Genomic DNA, 23,016 nt, shown 5'->3' on the forward strand with positions numbered 1-23,016 from the left:
TATCAATTGGCGGTAGCTGGGTCCGAAGACATAGTTTCGCGGGCGTTGTTGACAGGTGAAGGAGAAAGGATGTCGCGGTAGGAGTTGAGAAAACGTGTGCCTTTTGCCAGGATAGCAAATGCACATTGCAAGGCCAAATCTGGACCTTTGAGGACCCAAGGTGCAGGGTCACAGGGCGTGTGCCAGCGCGCCTATGGGGCGGGTCCGTGTCTATTGGACCAGGGGGCCCTGGAACCTGGACTCGGGACCGCAATCGCCGCTCCGCATGTTCCAGTGGAGAGACACCGTAATACCACTGTGATAAGCATTCGATGCCGTGTTCAGGCGTCAGAGAGCTGCATGATACTGCTAACGTGCCGGTCTCGTGGTTGCGGCACTCACAACGTCATCAGAGCTAAAAGGAATGAATCGGTGGTCTTTTCTTGGTACGACTAGCAGACTTGCTATGTGGTACATGCACTAGCAAAATCATAGCTATGCGCCACATGTATTTGCAAGATCTGTGTGTTCCTCAGAAGAGCGAGGACGATGTAAAAAGACTTTTACAAAGATTCGTCCAAGTCGCATACTTGACGCGTGGTGAAGCCAAAGTGTCTCCAGTCTATTTTTGCTGGGATTTCCAGGGTGCGCAACGACAGAAACGGACGGGGAGGCCCAATAGCAATTCAGATATTGGTGTCGCCCGTTTGCGGTTTCATCTCATCCGCGTGGTTCCAAATGAGGCGGCAGCAAGGTGAACTCCTCGGTTGGCATTGTCCTCTTCAATCATGCTTATTGGCTTTCTGTAGAAGACTGCCTCATTGGATGTAAGAAAAAAGGTCTTCTTGCGGTCATGAAGAAGGAAGCGCATATCGCAAACATTAACGAGGCTTGACCAACTCGGAGCTGCAAGTGGCTGGGTCCAGTGTGTGTGTACCTTGCAGCGGACCATGCGCTAGATGGCTTCTCGGGAGGCTCAGAAGAATACCGAGCTGGAATCGAGACGCTTGAAGCTTGGATCTTCTGCTTAGGTAATGCAGCCCAGGAGCTTAGACCACATCTCGACCAGTCCGACGGTAGATATCGTGACGGTCTGATACGGCAAGGGTGTTGAACTAAGTCAGGGGTTAGAGTTAATACGCTGCGGGAGAAGTGCTTCGTACACAAGTTTTTTCCATATCATGCGGGATGAATCGAAAGACATCTTGAACAGCTGGTCGAGGACTTCTCTGTCTGATTTCAGAGCTCTTTGGCGTGTAAGTATCAGGTAAGGTAGCAGCTAGGTACACCGGCCGCCGCTTCCGGGACGGTCGCCGGGACAGCGGGTGGACTGCCCAAAAGTGGAGCAACGTCTCTCACGTGATGTGGCTGGTGCCACCGTGCCACCCAAATTCTGCGCAAACCAATCCCTGCCCCATCCCAGCCCCGTCATTTTGCGTCCGCTGGGCCAACCGTCGAGACAGAATAGACCACTCACCACACCTTGATTCCCCCCTCCTACTCATTTCCTCCATCTCCCTCATCGTCGCTCATCGCGCTTTTGCTCCCATCGCTATCGCTACCCCAGCGCATTTCGCCTCCTGCGATACAAATTATTTGCTTCATGTCGCCGCGACTCGCTTTTTGCGCGTGCTAGTCTCATCACCGACCGCTACACCGACAACGCGACCGAATTTGCACCACAACGCGTCCCCTTGTTTACCAGAGCAAGCTTCCGAGCCGAACCCGCCCCTCCAACCCCGGCGCGCGTCGCTGTATAATACCTCACGGGCAATAGCTCTCGTTCATAACCCCTCTCCTTCACCAACTTGCATCAAATCAATCCCGAACCGTCGCCATGTTCTATTCCGACGCGCTGCTCGGAAAGAGCGGTCCTCTTGTCCGTGTATGGCTGTCCGCCAACCTCGAGCGCAAGCTCTCCAAGACGCACATTCTGCAGTCCAACTTGCCCGACAGTGTAGAGGCAATCATCACACCCGGCCAGGCCCCCATGGCCTTGCGTCTAAGCGGTCAGCTGCTGCTCGGTGTCGTCAGAATTTACAACCGCAAGGCCCGCTACTTGCTCGAGGACTGCAATGAGGCTTCCATGAAGATCAAGATGGTGCGTTTTCTTCCTTGCACCCATCGCTTACGCGTTTCACTGACATTCTTAGGCCTTCCGCTCAAGCGACAACCACGATATTCCCGCCGCCAACCTGTACGTCAACAATCGCGAAGCTCTGTTGCTGCCTGACAAGATCACTCCACTCGACAACCTCGATCTGCCCCCGCCTCCCGATGCTGCCTGGCTTTTGTCGCAAATGGACGATGTGACGGCCACCCCGGTGGGTCGCAAGGGCCGCGTTAGCAACCGTGACATCAACCTGCAGGAGGATTTCAACAACAGTCAGTTCCTGAACCAGGCAGACACCCTGGATGATGAGCTGGAGTTGGCGCCAATGGAGGATCTCGACTTGGAGCTGGACTTTGGCATGGACGTCGATGAGCCTATTGGCCGTATGGACACCACGATCGAAATGGGAAGAGACGCGCCCCTTGCCCGCTCTGTTGAGGACGATATCTTCAGCGAGCTCGACATCATGCCGCGCGGAAAGGACCAGCCGGAACGCGAGGCCTCACTTGGCTTGGATCTCAACTTCGGCGACGACAACGTTCGCATCGCTGACGAGGAGGGAGACATTCAAATGGGTGACGACAACGACTTCCAGTTCCCCATCGCCGATCAGTCCGTCGTTCCGGGCGCCCCTCTCGACATGGCTCGCGCCCGCATTTCCGAGTCCCCGCTTTCAGAGATCGACCCCGAGTTCGCAAGGGAGGTTGAGGAGGAGTACTCTCGCATCCAGCACACCGACTTGTACGAGCCCGATGAGGACCAGGACCTGTCTGTCGTTCGCCACCCTCAGCGCGCCAAGAAGAGGAAGGTTCTGCAGCCGGATGAGCAGACCATGCTCTCCAGCACTCATATCAAGGACCAGCAAGCCAACCACGCGAACATTCTGAGAGCTCAGTCTTTCCTGCCCAAGGACCCCTTCGTCCTCGCTTTAATGGAGATGCAGAAGAGCGGAGGCTTTGTTTCTAACATCATGCTTGAGGGTCGCGGCACAAACTGGGCACCTGAGCTGAGAGGCATGCTTTCCCTCGAGGCTATCAGCCGATCCAGCGAGCTGAAGAGAAAGCGCGACAGCGGGATCGCCGATGTCGAGAGTGATCAGGGTATCTCTTCCAAGTCACCACGCCTGAACGTGGATGAGGAGGATGCTTTCGCTATTGAAGATGCCGGCCTGGGCAACCAAAGTGTTGCAGCAGACGGCACCATTCTTGAGATCCCGGCCGAGGACGATGGCATGGGTTTCGGAGGAGACGATGACACCGCCAGACCCGTCTCTCGCGAGGCAAGCCCGATGCCGAACTTCGACGACACCGTTGCCCCCAACGTCCACCCCGAAGACAGCGGCCCGGTTTCCCTCGGCACCAAGCATGCCGTGCACGTCCTCAGAGATATTTTCGGCCCCGACGCCGAGCACGATGCCGACAAGCGCAAGAAGAGCGCAGTTGTCTTCCAAGACTTGCTCCCCGAGAAGAGAACCACAAAGGCCGACGCGACAAAGATGTTCTTCGAATGCCTCGTCCTCGCGACAAAGGATGCGATCAAGGTCGAACAGGGCGAAAACCTGGGAGCTCCTATCAAGGTCCGCGCAAAGCGTGGCCTCTGGGGCGCCTGGGCCGAGCGCGAAGCTGGCGGCGAGATTGCAGAGGAGGAGGAGGAGGCTAACCAGCCAGAGCCTGCTGCTGTCAGCGCGCCCGCCGTCGCCGTTGAGGCATAGATGCCGGTCGCATTTTTGACGAGGAGTTTCCGATTGATGCATAGCTGTTGGGTCGGGATCTTGGCATGTAAAGTACATTGTTCTTTCTCCCTGTTGGACTAAGTTTGGGGTCGGTCCTGGAAATGGCACCCGGCCAAGTGGCGTTCGGAGTACCGGAGGCTGGAGAGATACCAGATGCTGTTGCGGCCTGGGAGGGAAAAAGCATGATTTGGGTTCCAGAGCCGCGTATCTTTGTTCTTGTTTATTGGAGGTTTAATGTCGTTTTCTGGGTTTTGCGCGTTGCTAGTATAGCTCGTTTTGATGGCTCCAAGCCCAGGATACCGCAGTAGCTACTTAGCTGTTCTTCATCGTCAATGAAGCTAGACATTTCCTTCCATCTTGAATCGTTCCGTATGCTATGTGATGTGAGCAGAGCTCGACACAATCCGTGACTGAACATGCCGAATCCTCCCTGGCTCTCGGGATCGAGGTCAACATGCCTATATCTCACCGGGCGAATATCTTGGACGACCTCAAACCCAACAGACTAACATAAAGGCCAAGGCCCTCGGGCGGACGAGACTGGCCTTTTCCCCCGCTTTAGAGATATCCCCAGATTGTTTGTTTGACAGATAAACGCGGAGAATCCTTGCTCAACATGCAGCTCATCCTTACCGGTGCATACAGGGACTGATCTATTGGACAAATGTGAGCCACACACTCGCAAAAAGATATCCTTCGATATGGCTCGTCCTACGCTCTATGCACTCCGCACGACTCCCACAACCCCGCGGGGACCCCAAGATTTCCCCGGAGTTGAATTCCAGAGATATCACTGGCTGAGATGGCGTCGGCATCTTGAGCTGTCGGTATCTTGGGTTATATAAGGGTGGCTTTTATCACACGGATCTATGTATGCCATCTACTATCCTCATTCTAACAGCCAATTTCGAAGCTCCAAATTATCTCTCTTCACCACCGGCACCATGGGTTTCGTAGCAGCCGAAGGGACGACCGACCCCCCTGAGGTCCGCAACTGGACGATCCATTACATCGCCCTCGTGGCCTCCATGGCAGCCCTCTCCAGTAAGATTGCGAGACCACCAGCGTCACTAATTCAGATCTCAACTTACACACCTTCTTCTCCTTAGTGGGCTATGACACCGCCGTGATCGGCGGCACAATGTCGCTCGACTCCTTCGTCCGCGACTTCGGCATCGACAACATGACCCCCTCGGAGCGCGACAACTCGCATGCCAACATTGCCTCCATGTTCCAAGTCGGCGCCTTCTTCGGCGCCCTGCTCACCTTCCCCGTCGCCGAGAAAGACGGCCGCAAGCGGGCCATTATGACCGCCGCCCTCGTCTTCTGCGTCGGCGGCGCCATGATGTCCGGCGCGAACGGGATGCTGGAGCTTGTGTATGCCGGACGGGCGATCGGCGGCTTGGGCATCGGCATGGCGACGATGACGGTGCCGGTGTACATCGCCGAGACGTCGCCGCCGAGCATCCGCGGGAGGCTGGTGGGCGTGTTTGAGATCTTCTCGCAGGGGGGCGGGATGCTTGGGTTCTGGATTAACTATGCCACTGACCGGACGATCGATGAGCGGGAGAGGGCGCAGTGGATCGTGCCGTTGGCGCTGCAGCTGCTCCCGGCAGTGTTGCTCTTCTTTGGGATTATTTTCTGTCCGGAGTCGCCGCGGTGGCTGGCCCGTGGGGATGACTTCGAGGCGGCGGAGAAGGTTTTAGTGTACATTCGCGGGCTCCCTGCGGACGACCCGTATGTGCAGAATGAGATGAGAGAGATCAGGCAACAGGTTGAGGAGAGGAGCACGATGCGGTTGAGCAAGAAGCAACAGTTTCGAAAGTTATTGGCCCCGGGAACAAGGAATCGGGTTGGAGTTGGTGCTTTCCTGATGTTTCTCCAAAGTTTCACGGGTGTCAACATTATGACATATTTCAGCCCGAGAATCTTTGAGACGTTGGGTATCGTGGGAACCAGGTACTTATCTATTTGTCGAAACGATAGGAAAATGCTAACAACTCTTCTGTAGCAACAAATTGTTCAGCACCGGCATCTACGGTGTTGCTAAGATGCTCGGTATGATACTCTTCGCCGTGTGGGTCGTTGAGAAGGTCGGTCGTCGTGGAGGACTCCTTTGGGGATCCGCCATAGGTAGCCTACCTCTTTGGTACGTGGGCGGCTACGTGATGATTGCAGACCCAGCCACGAATGCCGCCGAAGGAAACATCCAGTTGAGCGGATGGGGTTATTTTGCCATGGTCTGCATCTATCTACACTCCTTCATAATTTGCGCGACGATCCAGGGAATCAACTGGACGTATGCGGCGGAGATATTCCCGCTAGATGTCAGGATGTTTTGCGTTGCGATTTCAACGGCAAGCACTTGGTTGGGTTCGTTCGTAGTGGCGAGAGCCACGCCGTTCATGATCACAGACCTGGGGTACGGAACCTACTTCATGTTTGCCGGGTTCTTGATTGGCATCGGGTTGTGGTCGTTTTTTTGTGTTCCTGAGACGAAAGGTGAGTACCTCTTTCCAAAACCAGTAACAACTTGTCACTAATGCTTCACAGGAGTTTCACTGGAAGAGATGGACGCCCTCTTCTCACGGCCTACTCATATTGCCGTCTGGGCACAACTTCGCGGCAGGCCGATTCTTCCCCAAGACAACATCTCAGTTGCTGGATACATGGATAAGAACGATGTAAAAGTCGATGAAGTGGCATAGTCGAGGCATGTCTCCGGCCGATTTCACCGTTGTCCCTGATCGGTGAATCCGGTGTCCGTTCGGTCCTTGGCTCGGCCCCACTCCCGGCTACAGCTCCGTCGAAGTGTCGAAAGCTATATGTGGTCATGGTGTCTCAAAGATGAAAGGCACGATTGGGGAAGCTCCCAATTGAAATTAAACCCCTTACAAGCGCTTATCTTACGTCCCGAAATGTTGGCAGAGACCGGCGCTGACGTGGAGTCAGACTATGCCGGCGATCCGGCATAGATGGAACATTAGCATAAGCCTTTACAGTAGCCAATAGATCCGCCTTTAACAACTGCCTATTTTCTGACATATGCATACGAGATTCCGGGCGATCTTACCAAAGTGATCATCATACACGTTGATTTAAACTGCTAGGCCCAGCAGACATTTAACCTGCGAACTTTATCTTACCCCTCGGTGCACCTCTCTCCGTCCCTGGCAAACCGTCCAATTTCGCATCAAACAAAGAGTCGCTCTTCTATGTTTTTCGGCAGCTCTATCAACCTGAAATTCAAAAAAAAAATGACGATAAGATCGCGTTTCGTGGAGCCGATTCCCATGTGTTCCCTTCAGACATGGATATTTGGCTCCGCCACCGAAGAGTTACCAGATTCCCAGAAGCCAGTATTCATCGACGCCGATCGTCCAAAGTCCCATGTAGTGTCCAGGTCAGACTTCAGACTACTTTCTAAACGAATAGCACTGGGACTCATCAACGCCGGCCTCGAAACACAAGATCGAGTTTTGGTGTACTCCGGCAACACCATTTTCTATCCGAGCCTCTTCCTCGGTGTGTTGATGGCGGGTGGTGTCTACACTGGAGCGAGCCCTAACTTCACCGCTCGCGAACTCACACATCAGCTACGAGACTCGGGGGCCAAGTTCGTGTTCGCAGCGCCAGAGAACCTCCCCGTCGCTATCGAGGCCGCCGTTTCTGCCGGCATATCACCAAGCAGAGTTTACATATTTGGAGCGGATGATTACAGAGCTGTCCCTCCGTTCGTCGCTTTCGGTGACGCTCACAGCAACGGCCCTCGGCATTGGACTGAGCTGATATCTGATAATGAAGTCGCAGCCGCAGATTGGGTTTGGTTTGAGCCGGAGGATCCTGCATCGACGACTTGTTGTCTGAACTACAGCAGCGGGACAACTGGAGTACCCAAAGGCGTCGAGGTTACGCATCATTCCTATGTCGCCAACTGCGTTCAAGTCATCAGTTTGCTGAACAAAGCCCCGGGGATTGAAGAATTCCGACAAAGAGAGCGGTCGCTCTGTTTTCTGCCCCTTTATCATGCGTTTGCGCAGACATATTTTGGGGCCATCTTTCCGGCTCTGCGTGTTCCGGTCTACATCGTGGCTACATACAACTTCGAGAGAATGCTCCAGCATATCCAGAATTTCCGTATCACCACGCTCATTGCCGTACCTCCCGTCCTGGTCAGCATGGCAAAGAACCCGATAGCCAAAAAGTACGACATGTCCAGTCTCGAGAACATCAGTGGTGGCGCTGCTCCGCTGTCCGGCGACACAATCGAAGAAGTCGGTAAGATGTGCTCGCCTGGTGCATCGGTCAGGCAGGGATGGGGGATGACCGAGATGACCTGCTACATCTCCAGCTGGGATCCAAATGTGAAGAATGAGAGCGCTTCAGTTGGCGAGCTGATGCCGAATCTGTCGGCGCGGCTGATGCAGCTGGATGGGAAAACCATGATCACGAGGCCACACGAGCGTGGCGAGATTTGGCTCACGGGGCCGACTCTTATGAAGGCTTATTGGAAGAACGAGAGAGCAACGGGCGACACGGTGCATGTGGATGCCGTTGGAACCAGGTGGATGAAAACCGGCGATGTCGGGTTTGTCGATCGGTATGAGACGGGCGCACTCTTTTACATCGTTGATCGCATCAAGGAGTTGATCAAAGTAAAGGGAATCCAGGTTGCACCGGCTGAGCTGGAGGCTACCCTGTTGGAGAACGAGAACGTATCGGATGCTGCAGTCGTGGGAGTAACGATTAACGGGCATGAGGTTCCTCGAGCTTACGTTGTGAAATCCGGCGGCTCTCAAATCACTGCGGAGGAAGTTGCTCAATGGATGGAGGGAAAGGTTTCGAAACACAAGCATCTTAAAGGAGGTGTATGCTTTATTGATGCGATCCCAAAGAATCCAGTAAGTGTTGAATTGCTTACATGAAGCCTTCGCTAATATTCAGTTCCCAGTCCGGTAAGATTCTGCGCAGGGCGTTGAGGGATCAGGCCAAAAGGGAAGTAGGCGACAGAAAGTCTTTCGGTACCAAACTTGTCTGAAAAGCACCGCTAGATTGTGGAGTTGCAAGATGAGAGATTCTCTTTAACAGGACGATTGCGGCTTTCTGAGTAGAGCTTTAGGGAGAGGTAACGAGAACCTAGAAACAAAACATGATGGATATTCACATAGATCAAATAGGAGAAACTCAATTTTTTTTCCAAGCCGCCATATTTGTGGCTACTTTCAGAATAAGACATCAGGTTTTCCCCTAGAAGATCGCCACAGCTCCTGGCGGGCTTGCAACGCCGCCAGGGACGTTCAACGGCACACTCACAAACATGAATGACCACCTCTGCTCCTTCTCACATTTCGCAGCCAAGTCTTCGAGATCAAAGCTCTCTCCAATGGGCATGCCCCATCCGCTGAGGAAGACTTCGTGCATGCTAACACCCCATAGCTTCGGGCTAGGCCAGGCCTCGTACGCAACAGTGTCAGAAGCTACAGCTGCGAAAGCGTTGTCCCAGTGCCATTGAATAGACTCTTCAGTCGCTTCAACTCCACAACTTGATCGGACTTGCCGACGTGGTAGGGCGGCTTGCTGGTCCACGGACAGAGCGCGATAAGCCTCGAGCCATCCGGTTCGGACTAGAAGTATATCACCAGGACGGAAGTGGACCTTTTGGGCGCTCGCAACGGCCTTCAGTTCGGAGAGCGGAATGCCGTGAGCTGAGAACGGATCAATTTGGATACCTCGTTTGGTGGCCCAGGAATACCAATCCAGGAGAACGCCGCGGCCAGTGACGGTCTTGTTGGCGATGTCTGCCTTGCCTTAGTTAATTTCAATCGGGAGGTTAAGAACACGGTATTACTTTGGACTCCAATCTTTGAATTCGCTTCAGGACCGGATACATCGTCTTGAGTCACACCATTGTAGTACTGAAGAGTCGACTGGTAAGGGTAATGTCGAGGACCGTCCCAGTGACTTGACCCCTGGGTATTGATGTCTAGCTAGCAGATGCCGTTAGATGGGTTCACGCCAGCCTGTCCTCTCAAAATCGGCTCACCTCGTCATCATTTGCATGTCCTTTGGCGATGATGTTATGGGAACATGGTTTGCGGACTGGGTTCATCGGTTGAATGAATGCATTCAGGGGAAGACTGATGGAGAGGAATGAGCATTCACTAGTGTATGCGAATGGGATAAGTGAGGGACTGCAGCTTACTTCAGGGGCACCGTCTCTCCAGTAACAACGTCAGCAGTCGCAGCCTTGACCAGAGATGAGTTGAGTAAATTGAGAGTTCCCAACTCATCTTCAGCACCCCATAAGCCCCATGCAGTTGCTTTGGGGTCACCCTCGCGAAGGGGTAACTCGCTGAAACTTGGCCGAGTACTTGTCTTAGTCGTCGTAATAGCGCCCCTGTTTCTGTGACAAAGTAACTGATAGTAAGATGATATATTTTTGAATCAATCACGGTATATAACAGACCCGGAGACATTCATCCGAGAGTGGCTGCGCCAGTGCCTGTGTCGGTGCCAGATTCCGGCTGGGGATCCACATCTCCGACCTTCTGTGGAAAGCAATGCCGATGGTGGTTCGGCAAGATCGGTATGCTCTTCGGCACTTGAGCCACAATAAATCTGATGCGGGGTCAGGTCTCTCAATTACATGTGGTTGGCAAACTTCTTACGTAGTTGCTACCATGCCCTCGTCTTAGTAGGCCTGTACTCCGGAGGTGTTCAATTGAACGCGATAAAGATGGTCTCTCCCCGCGATGTACAGCCAGTCCTCTACCCACTGCATATTCACGGCAACATCGCCCTCCGCCACTTTGATGATGCCGAGCTGCTTGCCGCTGGAGTCATAAACGCTCACTCCGCCCGTCACTCCTCCGTATACCCGGCCATCTCGGTCCACTTTGATGCCGTCCGGAAACCCCGAATCGGCATACGCAAAGACATCGCCGCCGCGCAACGGGAGTCCCGTTGAACGAATCTGGTATTCATAGATTGTGCGACCACCAGCCGGATTGTCTGAAGCATTGCCGCGGTTTGTGACGTAGAGCTTGTCCTCCTCAAGATTCAGAGCAACACCAATTGGGTTGGTAAAAGGACCACCACCAGCGCCGGCCACCATCCTTAGGTCGCTAGTCCCCATATTCCACCTCCAGACCCCGTTGGCTAACTCCGGCTTCAAAGTGTCGTTGAAGTTATCATAGCCGTAGTACCCATCGGTGAAGTAAGCAACCCCGTCTCGTGTGATGACGACGTCGTTGGGGCTGTTGAATCGATGACCAAAGAAGTTGTTAAGAACAATCTCTGTTTCCAGGGTTAAAGGGTTCATTCGAACGATGCCGCCGGGGTTCGTGTAGTTGCCCTCTTGTGCCCAGTAGACACTCCCGTTGTGGTAGTAAGCGCCGTTAGGAACTGTGAGCTGTGGCGAGGGATAAACCTTCTCTGTAGTCGGGGGCGTATCATTGAGGTTGACTCGCCAGACCCATGGCATCGCGTCTGCGGAGAATCCCTCCTTTGGTGGGTGTAGCTCGGCGAAGAAGATGCAGTTGCATTCAGGTGAGAAGACAGTTCCGTCGTGCACTATGCGTCGCGAGAACGAAGGTCCAGGAGGAAAGTCGAAGATCGACTCAATTGCAGCGAACTCAGCGCCATCATTGGTTTGTAATATCTTAAAAATTGTTAGCTGAGCTTCTTGCTTATGGAAACAAATTAATGTAAATACCTGATACATGCCCTTGTCTAAGACGATGAATGAAGCATTTGCGAGAGCCGCGCTGGCTTCTGCAGCGGCCTCTGTTGAGTGTCCATCGAGAACTTCGGTGCTCCATCAAGTTGTCGTGACGTTGCGGTTGAAGTTCGCGGCTGGAAACACATTCCTGAGACCAGCTGGTACCTCATATGCGGTGGGCAAGTTTTCGGTGGAAGCTCGAGGGTTCACTAACGGGATCCTTGCAGCCTGTGACCATGGAACGTCTCTGAGGAAAGACCCCACCGTCACTATCAAAGAAATCAAGGCGAAAGAAGACGACATCATTATTACAAACCAGATGAGAAAACGGTTTTTGGCCTGGCGCTGTTCACCTGAATTCATTCCCATCAGGACATCTCGGCTTATATCCCACTACTTTCTATGATTTTTAAGTCTCCATACCCCGCGTTGCTATATTTTGGAATGAGCCGTGATGATCGATGAGGTAGACCATGTAATTGAGTTACTACATCACGTTTTTCCATTGCGTTGGTAGCGACTAAGCCAGACTACCTAGAAGTCGGATTTGGATACCGAAGTGTGGATGGAGGGTTGCAGCGGTTGCTCATGTGATAGAAAAAACTTCCAAAAAGAATTCGACTAGGAAACTTGGCAAATCTGCTGCTCCAAAAATATCAGGCGATCAGAGTCGCAGTCATTGGAAGCCCTCGGTATTCGACAACGACGGCCACAACATACCCGTACTAGAGAACGTCGACAAGCCGGCAACCCCCCAAGGGAAGGCGTCGGGATGAAATCCGGCTCCAGTATCCGTACCACTGTAACCAATATCATCACTCCATACCCCGCCGTCAGCTGCAGGGAAGAGGGAGTTGCTATTGTTTGTTGCAGAAGAGGCGGCAGATACCGAATATGAACCAGGAACTGAACCCAGGGGCCCGCCAGTACCGTTGGCGAATCCGCCTCCATTATTCTCGGTATTCATCGTGCGGAGTTGTCGTTGGCTGGTTTGTTGCACATGATTCCTTGGCATGGGTGTATTGTCATGTCCGCCGTTTCTTGACGGCTGTCCCGTACTCAAGAGTCTTCGAATGGTATCCAGACTTCTTCCGCTTCCAGATGTATGCGAGGCTTCCTTCTGCAAAATCCTGAATGTGGCTGCAAGACGCGCTGCAGCGTCTTCTCGGTCTTGTTGTGTCGTTGCTCTTTTCAACTCTTCCGTCTCAACAGTTGCCGCGGTATATATGCAGTAGCTGACTTGATAGGTCATCAGTCTATGGGGAAATGTTTGGGAGTACAAGGAATGAATGGCGTGAATCTTCTTCGAGTGCTCGATGCAAACTTTCATGCTTCGCTCTTTCAGGTCCTTGTCTGAAGAACTGAGGTAGGGTCGCCTGAGAAGAATATGAAGGGCATGGTAAAGAAGACTGCTATTGTGTCAGTTTCATGCTTTCTCTTACATCGGATCAACGTACTTCAAGGAAACGATATGCGGCGGCGGGCTTTGTCTCAAGCCAGACATATCCTCTATCTTCAGAGCAGCAGGCAGGCTATCATACCATTGGTGGATTCTGCTGTCAATGTCGGCAATCTGCGAGGCAAACTCGTCATTCTTGGTTACACTAGAGAACAATAACATCATGGATGTTGTGATTTCATGTAAATGACAAAAAGCGCAAAACGTTGACGTAGTCCACGAAGGCAACAGAACGTAGTTCTCGGAGACTTCAGTGGCGTGGACCGGCTTCCAGAGGCGTTGATCGTCAACTTTGTCCAATATTTCTTGAGCAGGGTAAGGACGTCTTGTCAACGAGGGAGGACGCCCGAGGGCGAGGCTCAGAGTTTTGTCCCATATGTACGCTGAGTTGTACAGCCGCTTGCGAGTCTCGATCTCGGCTGGCGTCCATCTTTCCAGCCGGGACAACTTGGTGATATCAAGGTGAAGACCAGTATCTTTCATCCTTCGGATGGCCATCCCGGTGTAAAGCCAACCTTCGGAGCTCTTGCCCGAGGCGCACTGTCTGCCCCCAAGTATCAACAGCCCCTGAATAGTAGGTATGGCTGGTTTGGTTGCTGCCATCTCTTGGAGCAGTAACTCTCGAGCACGAGCGATGAAGCGCTCTCCTTTGCTGACGCCGGAGTTGTCAGAAGATTCTTCAGGTAAGTGCCTCGCTGCCAACCCAAAGATGCATAGTAACAGAAAGTCAGAGCAGTATGGGCCTCCCAGTGCCAGATCCATCATTAGAATAGGCCTATAGACGCAGCTGTGCAGGGGGTGTAACCATGACCAGTATATGTCTAGCAGGGCCATGCCAGTGGCTGCATCTACTCCTGTCCCATTCATGCCTGGCTTAGCAGCAATAAGAGGCAGCCAGACAGAGTCCATTAGAGCGTATTGGGACTGCAAGGTTTCGATGTGGCCCCGTATCGGGTCGCTCGCCTCGTTGAGGTTGTCTTCCTCCAGAGCACCGGCGTGGAAACGACTTGTAGGGCCGTTATAGATGACTGCTCCATCCTCTCCAATGCCAACTTGGAACCACAAAGAGCCCTCACCGTCGGGCTCTGTCGCAGCTGTGGCCCGACTGCCGTCGTTTGATGGTCCATTTGTAGAATCCGACGTTGCGTTTGTCTGGGGTGTATACGTCTCATGCCTCTGGTTCGTATTCGAAGGCCTAGGTGATTCGTTTTCAGCCTCTCTCATTGAAGCTTCTAGGCTTCTAATCCGGGCATTGGCTTCACGGAGTCGGGATTCCGCCGAGGTGGGTGCCGGCCAGACACACTCCTCGCCTGACCGGCGACATCCAGTGCAGATGGGCCGGTGTCCACTGCATTTGACTTTGCGGGATTTGCAGCTGGAGCAGGCAAATCCGTATCGGCGTGACTTCCGGGTTGCCGAAGACGTCGGTCCTGAGGTTGAAGGTCTCGGTATCTCCGCCGGACTCGCCGCAGGGTCTGAGTTCGAGGTTGGGGTCGGCATTCGGAAAATGACTGCAGGCAGACTTCCGAGCGTCCGCGATGAGAATCGTCAAGATCACGAAGAGTTTTGATTCATGTTGAAAGAAACATTGGATAGCGAGAAATGGTGTTAGCCTTCGGAATCTTGAATGGGTCGACGTTGATTTAGCGTGCCCGCCTCGGCATCTGTGGGATTTTCGGGGTCAACATCCTAGATGCCGGTTCCCCCGCGAACTCCGGCCCCACAGCAAACCCCCGTCTTCGGGACTCCGATAGGTAATTGGAGCTCAGATGGTGTTGTCAATCAGTGAGCATATTATTTCAAAAGTTTCTCACAACGTTAGGTTCGCGAAAAGATCGGTGTAATCCTTATGAAAGAACCCAATCTTCATCATGACAGTGCACCATTTTCATGCGACTTCCACGACACCACCTGCCAAACACGCATACCACGAATAATCTGAGTTGTTATCATTCTCTTCTTGGTTGCAGTCAAACTCATAAGTATTGTCCTGCTATTGGAAGGCCATGGAAGCTCTCAATTCAACAACGTGAAGCCGGCATTAGATGTGCGTCAAGATTCATGTCACTGGGCCGGACAAGTGTGATTAAAGAACAAAACCGACAGATAGTTATTGTTGTTTTTTTAGTCTTAGTAGTCCCTACGCTCCTTATGTTGTGGTCATGTTCAATTTTCCTCCGTTGGAACGAGTCTCCTGACTGTCGCCCCGTCTTTCTGGTCTACCTCTCAAAGCACATATCTGTACATGGGATGATCGTCGCCCTTGTCCGCAACTTCAGCCGGAACATAGTTCAAGTCACTCTTACCATACTTCTCGTCTCGCTTCTTGTTCTGGAACCTCAAGCATAGGCTAAGAACAGTAGCCAAAGCAGCAGCAGCAAATAAGATGCCGGCGCAAGTCCACATGCCCTTCGCGTACCACGGCTGGTCCGTCTTGGGAAACAAGCGAGCACCCAATATCGGACCGCATTGAACTACCATACCGAAGATCGCCAGTCCAGCACCACGCTTGGATGCCGAGCCTTGATTGTCAGTCACCCAAGTGAAGGTAAGGGCAACAGCTGGGAAGACTCCTGCGCACACGAGGAAGGTCGCAAAATAGCGAACCTCGGTGGTGTGGATGATGGCTAGTAAAACATATCCAACAGCTCCAGTGCAGCAGAAGAGAACGATGAAGACACCACGAGTTCTGAACCGATCAGAAACGAAACTTGCCGTGACGCAGACCACGTATGCGGCCAGATAAGGACAGGCGGAGAAGCCTTGTGCGTGAAGCGAAGTATATCCCATGGCTTGAAGGATTGTGGGAAGATATGCTGGTAACGAGCCGAAAGCGGTATTGAGACAGAAAATGATCAGTGCCTGCAAATAGTTCTTGTAGTCGTAAAATGCAGCAAAAGCCTGCTTGAAGTTGAGCTTTCCCTCTCTCTTCTCACCCCTGCCCTTGAAAGCGCAATGACTGATGATTTCATTTTGTCGGGGGGTGAGAAACCGGCACTCTGAAGGCGAGGGTGGGAGATAGAAATAGGCTACTATGGCCAGGAGAATCGTTGGGGAACCCTCTACGAGAAGTTTGGTCAGCTTCACGGGGAAAAGAAAACAGTTGCAATGGCCTTGACTTACCAACAAGAAACAAGAGCTCCCAATTGGGTATAGACGACTTTGCACTGACAAGACCATACGCCAGTGCAGATGCAAAGCAGCTGGCTAGGGGAGAGAACGATATGAAGAGACCGTATCGAAGCCCCATCTCCCCTCGGTGGTAGAAGAAGGTCATGTATAAAGCAACAGCCGGCACAAAACCAGCCTCGAATGCTCCAACGAGGCTTTCATCAATCGTCAGCTATATTGCCTAACAAAATAAGTTGAGATAACTCACAAGCGCAGTGCCATGATTCCCGCAAAGTTATGGGTAGCGGCCTGAAGCATACTCATGGAGCCCCAACCAATCGCCATGAGTGCTGTCCAGAGTGGCAGCGGGACAAAAGTCCATACCAGAACGAGCTTTAGAACGTCAGCGGATTCAGTGACCATTGAGAATGTGTGCGGACTCACCCAGTGGAACAAGATGTAACCAATGTACAGGATTGTGACGATCGAAGAATAGTCTTCAGATGTAATTCTCCCTTCCTCGCCCATGCCGGCCGTGTAGGCATTTCCAACATTACCTCGATCTATGTAAGAAACAAGGTACAGAGCGCCCAGTCTATGTTCAATCAGTAAGTGATACGAGCAGAACCTATTGGTGACTTACAAGGGAATCAGATTCCAGTCCAACTTCCTGAGAGCTTGTCCCTCTTCTTCTTTCGACCACGTGGGAGCAGTCTGTCCCTCGATCTTCATGGTCTCATTGAATTCATCACCCTCGACGTGAACAGCGTGATCGCCGTGCTCATTCTCGACTATTTCTCGCTTGTGTTCCCCGTGTGGTTGTGATGCTGCCATTGTTGCTGACAGGGGCATATTGTCTGAAACGTACTCTGGCTCGATAATATGTGAGGTTCAAGGAGAACACCTTGACATGGAAGCCGGTGGGATAAACATGAGTGAAGCATGAACTTATACTTGAATGGTATTCTGTCAAAGCGACCGGCCCAACGGATAGTTGAGGCCTGTTAGACGACAACGCAAGAGCCAAGGACACAGATCGCACTATGGAGACGACCCCACGGGGAAAGGTCCCGTCACCTTGTGGAGGCGAACGCGTGGATACGAATGGGCAAGTCAAGTCAACCTGGTCAAGGAAAGGTCGGTATCAATGCCGACGCCTCGACTGTAATGTTGTGGTTCAGGGGTACCACTGATTCAGGTACATGATTGCAGCATAGGATCCATCAGTTGCCTTCGAAGAGAGCAGTAACATTAGCAGACATCTTCTCAAGAATTCAGCTATCTAGGCAGATCACTATGTCTATTATCCGTATCACTCTTACTGTTTTAATTAGTTTCTTAGGTACGTATACTACAAAGCTACTGGACTGGGCACTCACCGATGTGCTTCTTCCCTTGCTGTAAAACCCCCCACTGGGCGGGCTCAAAACTTCTTCAAAATACATCTAGTCTAGAGTTCCTGCTTTCACAGACTTTCCTACCTAACTATCACCTTCGCCGCTATTATCGCCTTTATGTTATTAACATACCCTCCCTATTATTAGGCCTCCTTTAAATAAGACTATGTACATGTTCACGTATTGTTAAATCTTACTGCTAGTTTACATATCTTGAACTCTGGCCTCCTTCTAGCTATATGGCTACATCCTTTATGTTGTTATTATTATCCCTGCACATCACACTATGATTTTACATGCCTTCTAAGGCTTTGTATGTATGGTTCCTCAACTCTAATTATTATCTAATGGCCTAGTTGAATGGCTGTTGTACCTTATGACCAGCATATTAAATCATTAAATGTGATCTAATTTATGACACTAGTTCCACCTCCTTTCTGCGGAAGGGCACATCCGAGCCCTATTCCATATGACAGTCGAACTTTTATTGAGCGGAAGTATGATGCTAAGTCTCTACACTGAGAGATGCCGAAGTATGTGGCGTTGGGGACAATGCCGAAGTTCATTGAAGATGCCGACGCAGACCCCGCATTTCGGAAAGTGATACCGAGACCACCACCCGCACAACCGCGGGTTCACAGAGGCCAAAACGAAAGATTGCACCGACGTCGGAAACAACTGAACGATATGAACTGTGGAGAGAGTGTTAACCTCTCAAGTTCGTCGTATTGTTGCCGATTGCCGAGGGAAATCCCCATGTGACTTCTCGCGGAGACCCGGAGGCGTGTATACAGCATTTACACTTACTACTGACGTCTCAACACCGGTTTTATCGACCATAGAAGAGGCACTGTTATCCTCACACAGAAGCTTTGCGTCTTTGAAAAGCTTCACACCATCAGGCATCGTATCGACGCAGTTCATCTCCCAGCACAGCGAACATGCCAGCTACTATCAACGGCTCAGACGAGCATCAGCTCGTCGATGAGTTCACCATTCTCACGCCGAATGCCATGCTCGGCTATGGATATGACTCAGATCACTTCTGGTATGGTATCGAGAAGTACAAGCCTGCAGCAATCATTGTCGACAGCGGCTCTACAGATGGCGGTCCCTATAAGCTCGGCATGGGCAAGATGACCTGCGGACGAGGCTCGTATGTTCGAGATTTGGAGCCAATACTCGAAGCATGCTTTCACCACAAGATCACGGTCCTCATTGGATCCGCTGGCGGTGATGGCAGCAACAAGAATGTTGCTGAGATGCTCGACTTGGTGACGGAGATCGCGGAACGTAAAGGCTACTCATTCAAGGTCGCCACGATACAGGCCGGTATGGACCGTGAGTGGATTAAGTCGAGGATATCACAGAATCGCGTTGGTCCTTGTGGCCTGGTCGAGCCCCTTCTTCCCGAGGTGGTGGACGGTGCTGTAGACGTTGTTGCACAAATGGGTTCTGAACCGTAAGTAAAGGCTTCAATAGGCAAAGGGCTGTCACTGACAAAACGAGCGAAGTTATCTGGAGGCTTTGAAAGAGAACCCTGACATCATCATTGGAGGGCGGTCTTATGACCCAGCCCCGTTTGCTGGTTTCTCGATCGCCAGAGGAGTACTCCCAGATGTGGCTTGGCACATGGGCAAGATCATGGAGTGCGGCGGCATCTGCGCTGTCCCGAAAGGGCGGTCGATGATCGCGACCATGAGAAAGGACTCTTTCGACCTTACTCCGCTGTCTCCGGCGGAGAGATGCACTCCTCTCTCGGTCGCTGCGCACACCTTGTACGAAAAGACTCGGCCTGATCGTCTCCCAGGACCTGGAGGCGTTCTCAACCTGGACGGGGCGAAGTACGAACAAGTTACCCCGAAGACTTGTCGAGTGTCTGGCGCCAAGTTCGAGATAACGCCTTATCAGGTCAAGCTAGAGGGTGTCAGTCATCTGGGATACCGTACAATATTCATTGGAGGCATTAGAGACGCCATTCTCATCGACCAGATCGACAACTTCCTCGAGCGCGTTCGAGTGTACTCGCAGAAACTATTCCCGGAGCTGGACAAGTCTGAGAAATGTCAACTTCTGTATCACGTATACGGCAAAGACGGAGTGATGGGACCCCTGGAGCCGGTTCAGGCACGCCCGCACGAGATCGCCGTCCTCGGCGAAGTGGTCGCTCCGACCTCAGAGCTGTCTCACACCATCGCCAACAACGTTCGCGCTTCCATCTTGCACTTTGCGTACCCCGATCAAGTTGCGACGACAGGAAATTTCGCCAGCCCCCTTTCCCCGCACGAGCAAGATGCTGGAGCTGTCTTCAAGTTCAGCCTCTATCACCTGGTGGACTTGGATGATGGTGAAGAGGCCTCCATCTTCCCCATTCGCGCTCAGACGATTGGATCGTCGCAAGCATCTCCTGAGCCAGTCACTCACCTCTCTTCTGAGGTTTTCAGCAAGGTCGACAACGGGGAGCTCACCCCCTTGACCTCGAAGTCTGTCCCTCAAGAAGAGGCGCCCTTGAGTCAAGTCGCACGAATCATCCGATCAAAAAACTCCGGTCCATTCGAGATGACTTTCGATGTCATGTTTGATGACGAATCAGTTTACAGGCGTGTCAGGGAGGCTAACGTCTTCACCAACGAGACCATCAAGAAGCTCTACCGTGTCACGGACGACGATATCCTGACTAATATGTACTTCGACCCTGCTCTCGCCTGGAAATGTACCATCAAACGGCCATGGGCTCAAGGCAGCGTCGGCGAGCGCGACACTCTTGGAACACAGCAACACGCACCACTACTTGGAATTCGCATACCTGCGGCGAAGACTACCGCCCAGCCAAAGACAAATGGCGCTGTGACGGCTGCCCGCAAAGTCATACGACGTGAAGACTTTTCAGCTCAGGATGTTGTCCAGGAGATATGGAAGGGGCTTGAGCTCCCTGCTGAAGCTCTCAGCGCTCTCAATCTTGAAAACGATGGAGGACCAACTCTGCCCTCGTCCTTCAAAATTGGTGTCCTTGCTCAGAGTTCCATTGCCTCGTCTGCACTTGCAGCAGCTCAGATCCATGCCTTGCGTAACGAATCTTCTGTGCCTGCCGTTGATGTTCCCCTCGAACACGCAACCGTTGAGTTCAAGTCCGAAAGACTCTACATCCTCGATGGGAAGCCAACCCCTTCCCCCTGGTGCCCCATTGGAGGTCTGCACAAGACATCTGACGGGCATGTTCGAGTTCACGACTCGTTTCCGAACCACCGAGATGGCATTCTCGATCTTGTTGGCTTACCTCATAGCTCAACCAGAGAGCAATTGTCGGAGAAGCTGTCGGAGTGGGCCAGTATTGATGTTGAAACTGCTGCAACAGTCGATGGCAAGCTAGCGACGTATGCCCTAAGATCGTATCGACAATGGGATGCCCTTCCTCAGTCTAGTGCCATCAGCAATTTCCCCATCGACGTCACTCAACTATCTCCCGAAGGACCCGCCGGCTTACCTGCAAGAATGAGAAGCGGCAACACGAAATGTCTTCAAGGCCTCCGGGTAGTCGAGATGAGTCGCGTCATTGCCGCTCCCCTATGTGGAAAGACGCTCGCGGCCCATGGCGCGGACGTCATCTGGGTCACCTCACCAAACCTGCCTGATCTTCCGACCATGGATCGAGACTTTGGCCGTGGCAAGCGGACCGTTCAACTCGATGTCCACAACCCCCCTGACAAGGAGAGATTGATCGAGCTGATCAAGACAGCGGACGTCTTCATTCAGGGGTTCCGTCCTGGCAGTCTTGCCAGCCACGGCTTGTCACCTGAGGAGATAGTCAAGATGAACCCCTCCATCATCATCGCCAACATGTCGGCATTTGGGCCACAAGGACCTTGGTCCGGTAGGAGAGGTTATGATTCGCTTGTGCAGACCTGCTCGGGGATGAACGTCTCTGAGGCAGAGCACGCTGGAAAGGGGGAGCCAGCCCGTCCAACGCCGTGCCAGGCGCTTGACCACACCGGCGGATACTGGCTCGAGACTGGTGTCATTGCTGCTCTGTACAAGCGAGCAACACAGGGGGGCTCTTGGCGTGTAGACGTCTCTCTGGCAGGTGTAATGAAATACTTGCGGAGCTTAGGACAATATCCTGGCGCGACAGGCTTCGAGGTCAAGGACTACGAAAAGCCAGAGGATGTTCGGAATGAGCTTTTCGAGACGAGGGAGACGGGCTTCGGCTCCATGACGGCCATCAGACACAGCGCACGTGTTGATGGGGTCGAAGTCGGCTGGGACGTGATGCCGAAGCCTTTGGGTTCTGATTCCCCTGAATGGATTCATTAAAGTTCACTTCAATGTCTGGAAAATGCGACAAATTTACCGAAATCTAGTTTTGGATTAGATCCCACTTCCATATAGAATCATTCGAGAAGCTGTGTTGTACAACAGAGTTAGAAGAAAGCGGGAGTATGATCTTCGTGTGGTGAGTCAGAACATTGACCCAACACGACCAACAAAGGGGAGAGAACTTTGATATCAGTCGCGTGTCTCAACTTAGCGGTATTGAAGCTTATGGCAGTTGAAACTGACTTGAAGCCGCGAGGACTGAAATCTCCTTGTACTAAGATTCTACTGGAACAACTGGACCATGCCCTTGTCGCCCCTAGCGGAATAGGGTCCTGGCTGAGAGGAGAGAGGACGCAAGGAGTTGTATTTTGGAACCAGAACTTTCTTTTCAACGACCGTTACTACTAATCCACGATAATTCGAAACCCAAATCCCTGCTCATCTCTCGGAAGAGTCTGCCAAAGAATCAGGAAATAAGCCAATGGGTATTGATCACGGTTAACCTGACACTTGATGATGCGCTCCTACACTCAATATTTTAGATTTGGGCTAAGTCTTATGAATTACATGTCACTTGCTACCTTCGGCGCCTATGTTCCTAATTCGAACATCAAGCTACCGGAATCTCCCCCGTATTCGGTCCCAAGCGTGCTTCCTTGTCCCCTTTCTCCAGTCCCCGCCAACCCATCTGCTTCGTTTTGACAACTAAGCTTCTCCGCGCCTTCGTTTTAGGACCCTAAGCTTAATCGGCAAAGCGGCAAACACATTCCTATTGTGTTATTGTGGACCTTTCTTTCCGCAAAGATGCAACGGAGATCTGGGCGCGCGGAAATGCTTCAATGAGCAAGTTTACGTGGCCGCCGCGGCACCGACCATCCGCGCGGAAACGCCCACGAATCAGCATCATCGCCGACGGAGCTGCGGGATGAGACGTTGCGGCTGCACTATGTCAGCCACGAGTCGACACGAACCCGAGCCCTTGGATGCGGCGGCGGCGATACCGAGCGAGTGGTGACTGATTCGCGCGGGCCACGTACATCTCCCGCTGCGGGGTCCAGCACAGATTCAATGCGTGGATGCTAAGCTTTTGCCAGTTGAGACTGTTGACGCCTGCCATTTTTCATAACGGCGTCTTCATTATCACAGATGGAGGTGACAAGATGCCGAGGACTTGGCCGAAGAGAGTGGGGA

The 23,016-nt window shown here is 52.4% G+C and overlaps 5 protein-coding genes across 5 annotated transcripts; 4 read left to right on the forward strand and 1 right to left on the reverse strand.

Moving 5' to 3' along the window:
- Positions 1-1,816: 1,816 nt before the first annotated feature.
- On the forward strand, positions 1,817-3,803 carry rad21 (Cohesin subunit rad21; the record flags this gene model as incomplete). Its single annotated transcript, XM_037316066.1, has 2 exons — positions 1,817-2,080; positions 2,133-3,803. The coding sequence occupies 2 exons, from the start codon at positions 1,817-1,819 to the stop codon at positions 3,801-3,803; spliced, it is 1,935 nt and encodes a 644-aa protein (XP_037184447.1).
- A 965-nt stretch (positions 3,804-4,768) lies between these two features.
- Positions 4,769-6,532, forward strand: qutD-10 (putative quinate permease; the record flags this gene model as incomplete). The annotated part of the gene is made up of 4 exons (XM_037316067.1): positions 4,769-4,868; positions 4,934-5,783; positions 5,836-6,326; positions 6,378-6,532. 4 exons carry the CDS (start codon positions 4,769-4,771, stop codon positions 6,530-6,532), a joined length of 1,596 nt encoding a protein of 531 aa, XP_037184446.1.
- A 549-nt stretch (positions 6,533-7,081) lies between these two features.
- On the forward strand, positions 7,082-8,862 carry azaF-1 (Acyl-CoA ligase azaF; the record flags this gene model as incomplete). Its single annotated transcript, XM_037316068.1, has 2 exons — positions 7,082-8,725; positions 8,776-8,862. The coding sequence occupies 2 exons, from the start codon at positions 7,082-7,084 to the stop codon at positions 8,860-8,862; spliced, it is 1,731 nt and encodes a 576-aa protein (XP_037184445.1).
- A 209-nt stretch (positions 8,863-9,071) lies between these two features.
- Positions 9,072-9,933, reverse strand: CGCA056_v000808 (uncharacterized protein; the record flags this gene model as incomplete). The annotated part of the gene is made up of 3 exons (XM_037316069.1): positions 9,072-9,622; positions 9,673-9,811; positions 9,868-9,933. The coding sequence occupies 3 exons, from the start codon at positions 9,931-9,933 to the stop codon at positions 9,072-9,074; spliced, it is 756 nt and encodes a 251-aa protein (XP_037184440.1).
- An 8,519-nt stretch (positions 9,934-18,452) lies between these two features.
- On the forward strand, positions 18,453-21,822 carry frc-0 (Formyl-CoA:oxalate CoA-transferase; the record flags this gene model as incomplete). The annotated part of the gene is made up of 2 exons (XM_037316070.1): positions 18,453-18,973; positions 19,026-21,822. The coding sequence occupies 2 exons, from the start codon at positions 18,453-18,455 to the stop codon at positions 21,820-21,822; spliced, it is 3,318 nt and encodes a 1,105-aa protein (XP_037184439.1).
- Between the last annotated feature and the right edge of the window lie 1,194 nt (positions 21,823-23,016).

Source organism: Colletotrichum aenigma (genome assembly GCF_013390185.1).
Source record: "Colletotrichum aenigma strain Cg56 chromosome Unknown KSG_Cg56_contig01, whole genome shotgun sequence".
NCBI lineage: Eukaryota > Fungi > Ascomycota > Sordariomycetes > Glomerellales > Glomerellaceae > Colletotrichum > Colletotrichum aenigma.